Here is a 12,002-nt window from a genome sequence, read left to right as displayed (position 1 = left end):
GCTGCAAGATTTTTAATGTTTTAAACAGGCACAGGAAGAGCCGAGCCCGTTTGAAAAATACTTTGCGAGCTCTCTCGTTCGACGTGGTAACTGAACTTTTTTCCCCTCTTGGAGTCACTCCGGCTACACGTTGGCTGTTTTTCTGGAAAGTTACTCGGCAAGCCCCCTCCGTCCCTCCCTTCCTCCCTCCTGCCCGCTCCCCCGGCCCCTCCGCGCTCCAGCCAGCTGTCAGTCCGCGCCGTCCCAGCCCCCGTGCCTGGTCCACCCGGCTCAGAACGGGCACCGGGCAGGGTCCGCGAGGACAGCAGTGCCACCCTCGGTCGGGGCAACGCCCGGCCTGCGAGCGGGGCCGGAGGGTGGGACTGGGCGCCGCGGCGATCTTGGCCGCAGTTCTTCATTGACAAGCCTGGAGTTCGCGGCTGGCTGAAGCTTGGAGCCGCTCCAGGGCTGGGAAAAATGGTGGCGTTTTCCGGAAGATCGAGGGTGCCCCCTGGCGAGCCCTGGCCGCCAGTGAAGGAGGCTCGCCGCGCGGGAGCCGGGAGGCTGGAAGGCCGGGCCTGGGGGCTGCGGGAGAGAGGGCGAGGAAGATAAACCGGCGCCCTGGGGAGTCGCCCGCCTCAAGGTCCCCCTTCGCTGGCGCGGCGATGTCATCCAGATGTTGGCCGCTTCCCTCCCTGCCGAGGGCTCGGCGGGGAGCTGCGCCGGCGAGCGCAAAGTCAGCAATTGGCAGGAGCCCATTTCCCAGACGGGTGAGGAGAAGTTTGCGCTCCGTTCTCTCGTTGCCCTTCTCAGCGTGGGCTTCTAGGTCTTTTCCCACAAGCAACTTAGGGAAGGCAAGATGTGTGTGCTACCCTACCCCTCGCAGGATTTTGTTCTGAATTGGTCACTTTCTAAGTAGGACAGGTCCCCTATCCCCCATCCCAGCCCTCCAGCCTTCCTGCACCCTTCCTGAGGGTCCTGGCTCCTAGGCCGCTATGAAGGAATATTAATGCATTTCAGGGAGAGTGGTGTTAGTATTGAGGAAACTGAGGCACACAGACCTTTTGTTTTGTTTTTAAGGCTATATTGCTTGTGAGTGGTGAGGGTGACATTAATGGCAAGTTGTCTGGTTTGGATAGGCATCGTTTTAATTTGCATAACCCAAAGAGGAAACTGAGGTATAGAAACCTTAAAAGTAACTTACCCAAGGCCACATACCTATTAAGTGTCAATACTAGGATTTTGGCCCAGCAAGTTCATTGCCAGAGTCTATGCTACAAATTTGAGAAATACTTTTGATATTTAGTAAGTGTCAAGCACTGTTCTAGGCTCTGTGGATATATCAGTGAACAAAACAAAACCATTGTGTTCACGCACCTTACATTTTAGAGGCAGGGGTAAACCAGTGCAAGAGGCAATAAATACATAAATATGTAAATTATGTAGTATGGTAATAAATATGTGTCAAGGAGAAAAATAAAACGGGAAGAGTACCTAGGTTGAGGGAAAATACTGTGATCAGGGCCTTTGAGCTAAGGCTTGCTAGATAGGAGGAAAAATTATTAAAGCTCTACCCTTCTGGGGATACAGTCTACCTCTACCAAATCAGAATCTCTAGAGATGGGGCCCTGCCATCTGGGTTTTTAAACACACCTCTCACGTGACACAGGTGCCCAGCAGTGCTTGGGAGATCCTCCTGCAGGGCATCTCTCTACCTGGGGTGAGTGCCATTCACCTTTCCTTTTCAGGAAGTTGGAAGACAGAGCATGAGGTTCTGGAAAGTGACTGTAAAGTGGTGGTGGTGGATAGCTGTGAGCTCACAGAAATGGAAAAGTCTAGAGATCAAACCCTCTTACCTCATCTGGGACAAAGGTAGAAGGGAACAAGGGACTCCCTAGAGCCTGTGTCTCAGATTTTTGGCAATGAATATTTCTTCAGGTTAAAATCTTAATACAGTATTCACACCGAGAAGTAGTTAGTAAAGGACCTTACCGGCAATCTCTAAGATAGCACTTTTTTTTTTTTTTTTCCCTTTTTATCAGTACCGGGGATCAAACTCACGACTGCCTGCTTGCAAGGCAGGTGCTTATGCCACTGAGCTAAATCCCCAGCCCCAAAGATAGTACTTTTAGTACAACGGAAGAAACTAAAGCAGAAGAAGCACTCTGCCTTGGCCACACAGTTACCAGTAGAGATGGGATATGAAGTCAACTCTTACATCCAGGCCGGTGCTCTTGCTATCACCTGGCAGGCTAACACTCAGTCCTACAGTCAAGAGAGATGAGCACTGTTTTTTTGTTTTGTTTTGGTTTGGGTTGGGTTTTGTTTTTTTGTGGTTTTTGTTGTTTTTGGCTTTGTTTTTTGAGACAGGGTCTTGCTATGTAGTTCAGGCTGGCCTTGAACTCACTATGTAGCCCACGCTGGCTTCAAACTCATGGCGATCCTCCTGCCTCAGCCTCCTGAGTACTGGAATTACAGGCCTTTGCCACCACACCCAGTTTGAGGGATGATCATTGAACTGTGTACTTTACTAGGTATTTGAGAAATGTTTATAATCCAGTTTTAGGGACACTTTCATTTCCAAGCCCTCATGTTTAACCCACAGCCATCCACATTTTACTGTCAGCATAGTGGGGATGTTGTTCACTTTTAGGGCCAATAGTCCAACGTCTGTGGGCCCCAGGAACCTGGTGCCAGGGATCTGGTCAGTGGTGACTTGGGAATCTTATATGGAATAAGTCCACGAAAAATGAGTTGGCTGCCCTATTAGGCTGGGAATTTGTGGGACGTCTCCCTCTGCCGGCCTAGGAGAATGGCTGACACCAGCAGTCGGTGCCAGGCAGAATCCACAACAAAGTCTGGTGTCAGAAGGGGCCCTAGCTCAGCTATTTAGTGCTCAGGTGATTTTCCCCAAGTCACTTCTTTGCACCTCAACATGTTCAGTTTTAAACAAAGCTATTATTCCTACTTGCTGTGTGGGATTGTTGAGATTAAATACGATATTGAATATTTATACCTATGAAAGTCATTACTACTCAGATATTTGATGTTTTGGTTTAGCCTTTCAATAAACTTATTAAAAATGGAGATTATATACACTGCATTTTGTAACTTATTATGAATCATTTATTACACCTGATCTCACCTATCAAATGAAAAGTATACAATTTATCTCACTTCCGTAAGGGTTGTTATGCTTTAAGGCCCTCTGAATATTGCGAAGATCTGCACAAATAGGAGAGATCACTATTATTAACTATTATTAACACTAATGCTTTGTATTCATTGATGTATTTAAGCAGAAGTACAAATGCAGGCAGTTCCAAAGAACTAACCTTTTTCATGGTTATGCAGGAGTTTCAGCGGGTGTTCATATCTGGAGGGTTCTTCCACAACTCAAAACAGGTTTAGGAACAATTCGATTTAAATTGGAGGGTGGCACACGTACTCTAGGAATAAGGAGGCGTATCCTTTAAATTTTGAGCTAGAGGGCGAAGTCATCGTCAAGGACGCGTTTAAGGTACTTGGTTTCCAGGAAGTGACGTCAGGCGGCCGCGGCGATGGACGAAGTGCTGGATTTGCGCGAGGAGCGGCGCCGAGCCTCGGCCACCTCTGTGAGGACCGATGCGGGGGGCTTGCGGCCCGGGTTCGGCGGGTGGGAAGGAGCGGCCCCGCTGGCCCAGCTCCGGTGATGGCCTCTGCCCGACCCGTTCCTGGCGGTGGGGCGGGCCGAGCGGCGCCGGGCTGAGGTGGGGAGGAGGCGGTTACTTCCGCCCCGCCCGCGGGGCCGGGCGCGAGGGTGTTGCCGCCTCTTCGCTTGAAAATCTCCAAAAAGTAGAAAACAGACCCTTGTTTCCGTCGCCCCCTGGGATCGGGAGAAATTTCCGAGCCTTTCTGCTTTCTCTGGAGCCCCAAACGCAGGCTCCCTGCGAACAGACATGAGAGAGACTGGGGTGGCCTCCCGGCCAGAGCCTCACTTGGCACCCATCCTAGAGTTTTCCCCTGGGACTTCTCTTTCCAAATGTTCCTGCGAGAGCTGCTACGTTTTATGCACGAAAGGGAGGTAGCCAGGGACGGCCTTTTTTCCTAATCCCTGCAGGGAAGTGGGCATAACCTTGTGTTTACAGTTGGAAATCTAGATTCTGATTTATTACGTGGAGTAGTGATTAGGTGCTCAGTCCTTGAGGTCAGATGGAAATGAAGCAATTGGTAGGTTAAGAAAAAAAGAATGATTTCTCCGAGCCTCGGTTTCTTTATGCCAAGAACGGAGACGTTGCTTGGGTAATGCATGCAGAGCATTTCACACGGCACCTGGCATGTGCCCAGGGCTGTGGTTTATCCCAGAATATAGTAGGTAAATAACATAGCTTGACCCAATATCTAAGTTCAAGGTTTTTCTTGCTCCATCCCAACTCCCTTCAGGCCTTTCTAACTTTTAAAATTAGTTAAGATTGCAATCACTGAATGTTTTGGGCCACAGGGCAAGTCTTTAGTTTCTGTTCTGAAACTTTTTAAGTGTTTTGAAGTGTCCTGGTAGCATTGGCTGTCTTCCAAAGTACTAGAGAGAAGGACCTCTCCAAGGGAGGTAGGAAGGAGGGAAGCAAATTGGTCTAGAAGGAAACAGGCTGCTTGACTAAGGAGAAACTGGTCACCAGGCCTTTCTGATGTGAAAACTTTCCTAGTACCTGGTGATGTGAATGTAGTTCATTTATCCTTTCCTTTCGCAGATGTGTATTGAGCTTTCCCGAGTGGAGATACTTCAGTGACTAAAACAGCATGGGGCTTACAGCCCAGTAGGGAAGATGGACATTAAGTAGACTGTATTTTAAAAATAGCTGAAATCAGTTGGTAAAATGTTTTCTTTTCCTTTTAAAAACAAAGCAAATTTGTATTACTTGTACCCTTTTTCTGTTTTTTTCTTTTTGTCCTTAAATTAAAAAAAAAAAAAAAAAAGCAAAAAAGGATAAAGAATGATACAGATTTTTTTTTGTACCGGGGATAGAACTCATGACTGAAGGCTTGCAAGGCAGGCGCTTAAGCTGCTGAGCGGAATCCCCAGCCCCTATAATACAGAATTTTTTAAAAATAGGAAATTAACACTAGTTAATATATTGCATAATGTTATCTTGAAAATAGTTGTTAAGATTACAAGATTTAGGAATAAAAAATGATCACTCAGACAATGAAAACACACTGTTCTTTTTGATGAACTAACACAGATTAGTAGTATAGTTGTTCATCTTGGATATATTTCCATACACACATATATGTATACATATATATATATAATTTTTCCATTCATTCTTTTCTCCTTTCCCTTATCCCAGTCATTCCTTCCTTTTGAGCACTTTCCTCCTCTTTCATTTTCACAATATTTATTGTACATTTTGGATTCTATTTCCTTTTTTTAATTTACACTAGGGAGACAATACAATATTTACACATGCAAATCTGACTTATTTTACTTATTCTCTAGTTGCATCCATTTACCTATAAAAACCTCATTTATCCTTTATAGCTGAGTAATACTCCATAGTATAAAAGTACCACATCTTTTTTATCCATTCCACGGTCGACGGGCATTTGGGTTGTTTCCGATATTTAGCTATTACAAATTGTTATGCTAGATACATGGGTGCACATATATCACTGTGGCATGATGTTTTCAATTCTCCTGGAAGATACCTGAAAGGGAATAGCTGGATTGAATGGGACCTCCAATCCTATTTTGTGCCACACTGATTTTCACAGTATTGCACCAGTCTACACTCCCACCAACAGTGAAGAGGGGTTCCTTTTTCCTCACAGCCCTGCCAACATTTGTTATTGGATGATTTCTTGATGACAGCCATTCTTTTGAGTGAGACAGAATCTCAGTGTTGTTTTAATTTGCATTTCTCAAATAACCAGTGATGAACATCTCTTCATATATTTATTTGCCATTTGTATTTCTTCATCTGAGAAGTGCATGTTCATCTCAGAAGCCCATTTTTGGATTGGGTCTTTGAATATGGGGGGGCCTGATGTTTTTCAACTCTTTATGTGTTTTAGATGTAAGTCTTTTGAGGGACAGTTGGCTAAAATTTTTTCCCAGTCTATGGATTTTCTTTTCACTCTGTTGGTGATTTCTTTTGATATGCAAAAACTTTTTAATAAGATGAGATCCCAGTTGTTGCTTCTTTGTAAGCACTTCCTGTACAGTTTTCATTTTGTTCATGAACTCTTTGCTTACCCCTCTGTTTTCAAGATTGCTACCTACCTTGTCTTCTAGTAGATTTCATGTTTCTGCTCTAATGTTTAGATCTTTGATCCATGGTAAAGTGGTTTTCTACCCAGGGGGTTTATAATAGGTCTTCAGAAAGACCTCTGTACACTTGGCAGACTTAAAATACTTACCTTATATCCTTAGAAAGACTTCAAATACTTAACAGTGATTAAAGAAATCACTAGTAAGCACCATTTGGAGACAAGATCATTTAATTGTTGTTTGAGTGCAATCATTCTACATAGTATACAGTATTCAGAATCCCTTATACTGCAGTAAATGCAGGAGGGCAACCATGGGCGAAGGGACAGAATTATCTGCCTTGAGAAGAAAATGAGTGGCTTGTTATCAGAAAGGTTGTTTCTGTCGTCCTTGGAAGCTAAACCATTGGCATCACAGTTTGAATTGTGAGCCCTGGGTAAGAGTTCTCATGCAGCTCCTCTCTTTCATCTTACAACACCTTAAAACAAATTTCAGCAGGGCATAGTGAAAAGAACACAGGATTTGAAGTCAGAAGACTGCGCTTAATCACTTTTGTAGACCTCAGTTTCCTCATTTGTAAAATGATGTGAGTCTCAGGTCTTGTCCATGTCATTGTGAGGCTCAAAGTCATATTTAATGAGATGTAAATGTGCTTATAGGACTGGGGATTTAGCTCAGTGGCATAAGTATCTTCCCGACAAGTGTGAGGTCATGAGTTTGATCCCCAGTGCCAAAAAAAAAAAAGTGCTTATATCAATGCTGCAATTTTTAAAAAAGTAAACAACCAAAACCATATATTTCAACACCCACTAGCATGCCTCAGAGTTTCCTATCTATGTTGGGGAGTGTTTGAGATACAGCCTCCACCTCAGGAGGGCCATGGAAGATACCTGCAAATGGTTTATTTGATGGCTTGGCATTTTGAAGTGCTTTATTTCCAAAGTGATGTCCCAGTATTCTTGTAATAGATGTCCTGTAGTCTCTAAATGCAAACCCAACTAGTGTATTTATCAAAGTACATGTATTTTTATTTCTCTGTGTCAGTTGTCATGGAATTTTAGACATTCTTTCCAAAAGTCTGTTTGATAACTATTTTCAGTTTAAATTTAGGCCTTCCTAAAAATCCTGCTTAAGACTATGGAATCTTTTACAACCTCCATCCCTGAGTTGTGGTGTGTCTCTGCCCAGTTTAGAACCATTTCTGATTGCATTTTTTTGAGTAGAAAAGTGATTTTTCTTTTGTAATCCTATAGCCCTTTTAAAAATACTATGAATTTCTTACTATCTTACCAAGAAGAGCTGACTTCAAGTACTTTGCTTTTCAGGGTTTGGAACATTTTATATAAATGTATCCAAATTACTCAAATCATGTTTTCTCTCATGTCATCTTAAATCCAATCACTGTTCACCTCTTAGTGGCTTATGTAGGCTCTTGTCACGTAACGTAAACCATTGTCCTCCATGTGTCCTTTCAGGGCCCCAAGATGGGTCGCCGAGCTCAACTGGAATCTCCTCAGACTGACAATAACTTCAATGGCAAGAGTTCTTCATTGACTTCGGCTGGAGAGGTAAGTGCTAAAAGGGAAAAAGAAAATGTACAGAAATGCTCTCTAAAAGCTAGTGATTCCTTAAGAAGCAAAGATTTGGTATTCCGTATTTCTTCCCTTGAGTTCCAGCCCTTCTTATCTTGACTTGGGAATTCCCTTCCTTGACATTTGTCTAATTACCCACAAATGGAAGTAGAACATTTTGATCTTTGAGACCGAATCAGTTTTTGTGCATTTCTTTATGTTCTTAGGATAGAACTTTTTATGTTTGCTAATAAAAAGAACCAGAAAGTTTCAAAATGCAGTCGAAATCCAGGTTTTTATTTCTGCCAAATAAATGCCAGGGAACTTAAGGTTGGATTAGACTTCTGGACATTTGCTTTTAGTGGTGACCTGTACTTTCTGCAGATTTCAGGCAAGAATGCGATCATTTCCTGGCCTTACTTTTCTGGAAATTGTTCTGAGTGGCCTGAAAGTATTGGAAAGTGTCTAGCTTCTTTGTGAAGGATGCGTAACCCTGATGAACAATACTTTTTTAATGTCAGGATACTATTTTTGGTAGTTTACGCAAAGCCTCTTTTTATCTTCCCTTGTCCATTAGGGAAAAAACCCGACTTTCATGAGTCAGGCTGAGCCGGGCACTGTTGCATGACTGTAATCTCAGATGTAAAAGAGACTGAAGCAGGAAAATTACAAGTTTGCACCCATCTTGGGCAATTTAGCATGACCCTGCCTCAAAATTAAACATAAAAAGAATGGGGGAGGCAGCTCATGGTAGAGTGCTTGCCTAGCATATATAATACTCTGTCCCCTCTACTAGCTAACTTTTGTTTAAGGCTCCTTTTTCTCAGTTCCATGGTACCTGCTGTAGAGTAGGCCATATTATCTACTAATTGACTGCTTACGCATCTGTCTTGCTTGACAGTCCCCAGACAGCAGGAAACCTGACTTCTTGGTTATTTAGCTCACTGGTAAATAATACACTAACAACAGATGAAGGGCCCATGCCAAGAAGTTTAACGAGTCAGGCAGGTGTATGAGCAAAATGTGCTGAGTACATGACACAGACATCCTGTACTCACATATCAAATACAGAGGAATATTTTTTGGTCTCATAGGAAATAAGTTCACTATTTTCTAATGCTCTTTGTATGGCCCTGTCAGTTACCTTTCATTCTCTCTGCTTATTGTAGAATTGTGGGTATGGAGAATCTTTAAATTAAAAAGCACAACATTAATTTTGTCATCAAGGTGCAGAAACATGGGTCTGTTAGACCCATGTTTATACTTTAAAATATGTCTATTGATGAATTAGTAATTTTAGTTTTGTGAATTTTATTATATTAAACAATTAGTACTTAATAGGAAAAAATATCAGAAAAATACTAAATTTTTAATATTGTTTAGAAAAAAGCATCAAAATTTTCAGCATCAGTTGTTTTGTGGTGTCTAAAATAGTTGTCTAAAAAAAAACAACAGAAATAAATTTTTATATGAACTACAATGAAAATATCAATAGCACTTTACAAAAAACATAATCTTCAATTATGGCATCTAGCGCAATCTGCATATGTGACAACAGCATGTTTTAAATGCATGCATTGCTTACTCTGGCAGCACATGTGTTTTGCTTTCCTGCCCTTTTTGGAGGATGTATTTGACATCTCAAAGGTCTTGTTTTGTCAAGAAATTCTAATTATGTTATATAATTTGCAATTAACAGAAACATAAAATGTCAATAAAATAAAATATGAAATTCTTAATATGTATTTTGCATTTAGAGTAGACATCAACATTTTTACATCAGCTGCAGACTTGCTTATAAAACCTGAAAGATAACATCAGAAATAAATTCCTATACGAGCTACAGTGAAAATACTAATAGAACTCTACCATTAAAATAAGCTTTGCTTCAACTATCACACGCAAGGCAGTCTTCATCTGGCAACTGCAAATTCTGTGCACACATCTGACTTACACTGACAGCACATGTGCTTAGCTTTCCTTTCCTATGTGGCAGTTTTGTGACCTCTCTTTTCCCATTTTGTTAGATACTTCCTCTTCTATTGTACAACATGCACTTAGCAGGGAAATAGGCTGACAGTAAAATAAAATATCAAATAGGTAATGAATGCTTAGAATAGACATCACCATTTTCACATCAGCTCTGTACTTGCTTGCAAAACCTAAGAGATAATATCAAAAATAAGAACCTGTGTGAACTACAATATAAACACAAACAAAAGTCTACCACAGAAATAAGCTTTGCTTCAACTGTCACACCGAAGACAGTCTTCACACATGACAAATGTGTGTTCCATACACAAATATCACTTACACTGATAGCACGTATGTTTTGTTTTCCTGTGCTTTCTTGTAGTGTACAGTTGACATCTTTTTGATTTCCTGTTGTTGTAGAAGGTCTTTGTGTGTTGTGCCTGCCTGTTCACCTGTCAGTTTACCAAAGTACTCCATAATTTTTTTGCATAAATTCCCTGGGCAGAAACTTTTCTTTTTCCTCTATTATAAATGGTGTCTTATGAGCTCCAGTCCCAATCCTCTAAGGAAATTGCGGTATTTTACACTTGGTATTTTCTTTGTAACCTATTAAACTATGCCACATATGTTTAGGATTGAGCAAAATACAACCATTGGCCAATGTTTTCTGTCTCAAGTGACATCCATAGTTGCTGCATAACTTACCAACATCATCTACTGCACCTTTGATTTTGTTGTAGAAAGTTTCCATCTTAACCTTATGTTTAGTTGAGGTTTTCCTATATTTCCATATGGTGAAATGTTGATATTAGCAGTACCACCTTGTTTTTCTTTACCACATACGAGGCCAATGTTATATCTTTCTCAAATCCAAAGATTGTACTATGCAGTTCTGTGTTTTGAAATTGCACCATTTCATTTGGAATATCTGCTTTGTTCTTGCATACGATTCCTGTGCTGGTCAACTTGTGCTTTGTTAGTAAATGTAACATCAATTGGAAACTGGTAAACCAGTTGTTGACTGTTGTGTTCTAATTAGTTGGAGAGATAGGAACAACAAGTCTGTTTACAACATCATTTGGTTTATAACGATATGCATAAGAACCTGATGGATGAGTTCCAGGATAAATATCTAAATTAAAAGTATAATAAGTTTGCATCTACAGGGCGCAGATTTTTTTTGCCATATTTGACTCAGTGCTTTTCAGTAAGCCTTTTACATTCCTGTTATTACCATGAAAAATCCCTGGTAAATTCAGCTAGTGAGGTATCATAATAAATACACTTTTGAATATGGCTATTGGTACATACAGAATGCAAGTTTTACTTGCATTTCAGCCTTTGTGTATTTCATAGCATCTTGTAGTATTTCATCTGTTAAAATTTTTAGCATTGAATGGCAGTGCTGGCATTCTGTCTAATACTTTTCACTCCTGCCAAGAACCTCATTATATTTTCAGACCTAGTTCTAACATTGGGTGTTCCATTTGGAATTGTGGCCATTTTTTAATGTTTCATCAGGTCGAATGTGTTCTCATTGCTGTTTTCTATGTCATCCTAATCAAGGTCTGTATTCCCTGTGACTCTATTAGTGGATTCTTGCTCCATTTCACTGTCTCAGGAACTCTGGCTCATCAAAGTCATCATTACCAACATCACCATCTTCATACACCCACATTTATGTTATGAAAGCATGTATTTTACCATAATGGGCCATCTTCATCACTCATGCATGAATAATCTGGTGATTCACTTTTGACGTTCTCCAGAACTTGCAAATCTAGTTTTTCATGTGCCGGCATACTTCTATCCAAAAAGTAAGAAAAAAAATTTTTTTTGAAACAAATCCTGGAGTGGTGTGGACCCTCTGTGATGCTTGGGTAAACATGCGAAACCAGTTCCACTGAGCATACGGTGAGAAAAAAATCCATTTTGTTACTTTTGCACACATGCACACAGCTTGATGTTCATCAAACCAAGTAGGTAAACACATAGATTGCTTTCTATATCCTTCAGGGAAAGGTACTGAGATGAACACACAGCTACTATTACGCTAAGGACAAATTGACAGTAAAGTAAGGGATGGGACCATTGGACCCAGCTTTACATTCTAAGGATGACAACTGTGCTAGCACCCAGGTCTGACCATGGTGCCTGCCCATGGTCTCATTCCCTAGAAAATGCTAGGGAATGTGTCGAGTGCAGACCACAGGCCTCCCCTAATACTTAGC

At 41.3% G+C, this 12,002-nt stretch overlaps 1 protein-coding gene across 1 annotated transcript in view; it reads left to right on the top strand.

Annotated features, from left to right (window-relative positions):
- The first annotated feature begins 3,464 nt into the window (after positions 1-3,464).
- Positions 3,465-12,002, top strand: part of Ift43 (intraflagellar transport 43) — an 88,247-nt gene continuing 79,709 nt past the window's right edge. The window contains exons 1-2 of the mRNA XM_005004833.3: positions 3,465-3,593; positions 7,702-7,794. Of these exons, the coding sequence (XP_005004890.1) occupies positions 3,540-3,593; positions 7,702-7,794 (147 nt within the window). The 5' untranslated portion in view covers positions 3,465-3,539. The remainder of the gene's footprint in view (positions 3,594-7,701; positions 7,795-12,002) is intronic.

Source organism: Cavia porcellus, unplaced genomic scaffold, assembly GCF_034190915.1.
Source record: "Cavia porcellus strain 051 isolate PalLab524CR breed Dunkin Hartley unplaced genomic scaffold, mCavPor4.1 scaffold_31, whole genome shotgun sequence".
NCBI lineage: Eukaryota > Metazoa > Chordata > Mammalia > Rodentia > Caviidae > Cavia > Cavia porcellus.
The sequence above is the reverse complement of the archived record's forward strand: the minus strand, read 5'-3'. Positions and strand labels throughout refer to the sequence as shown.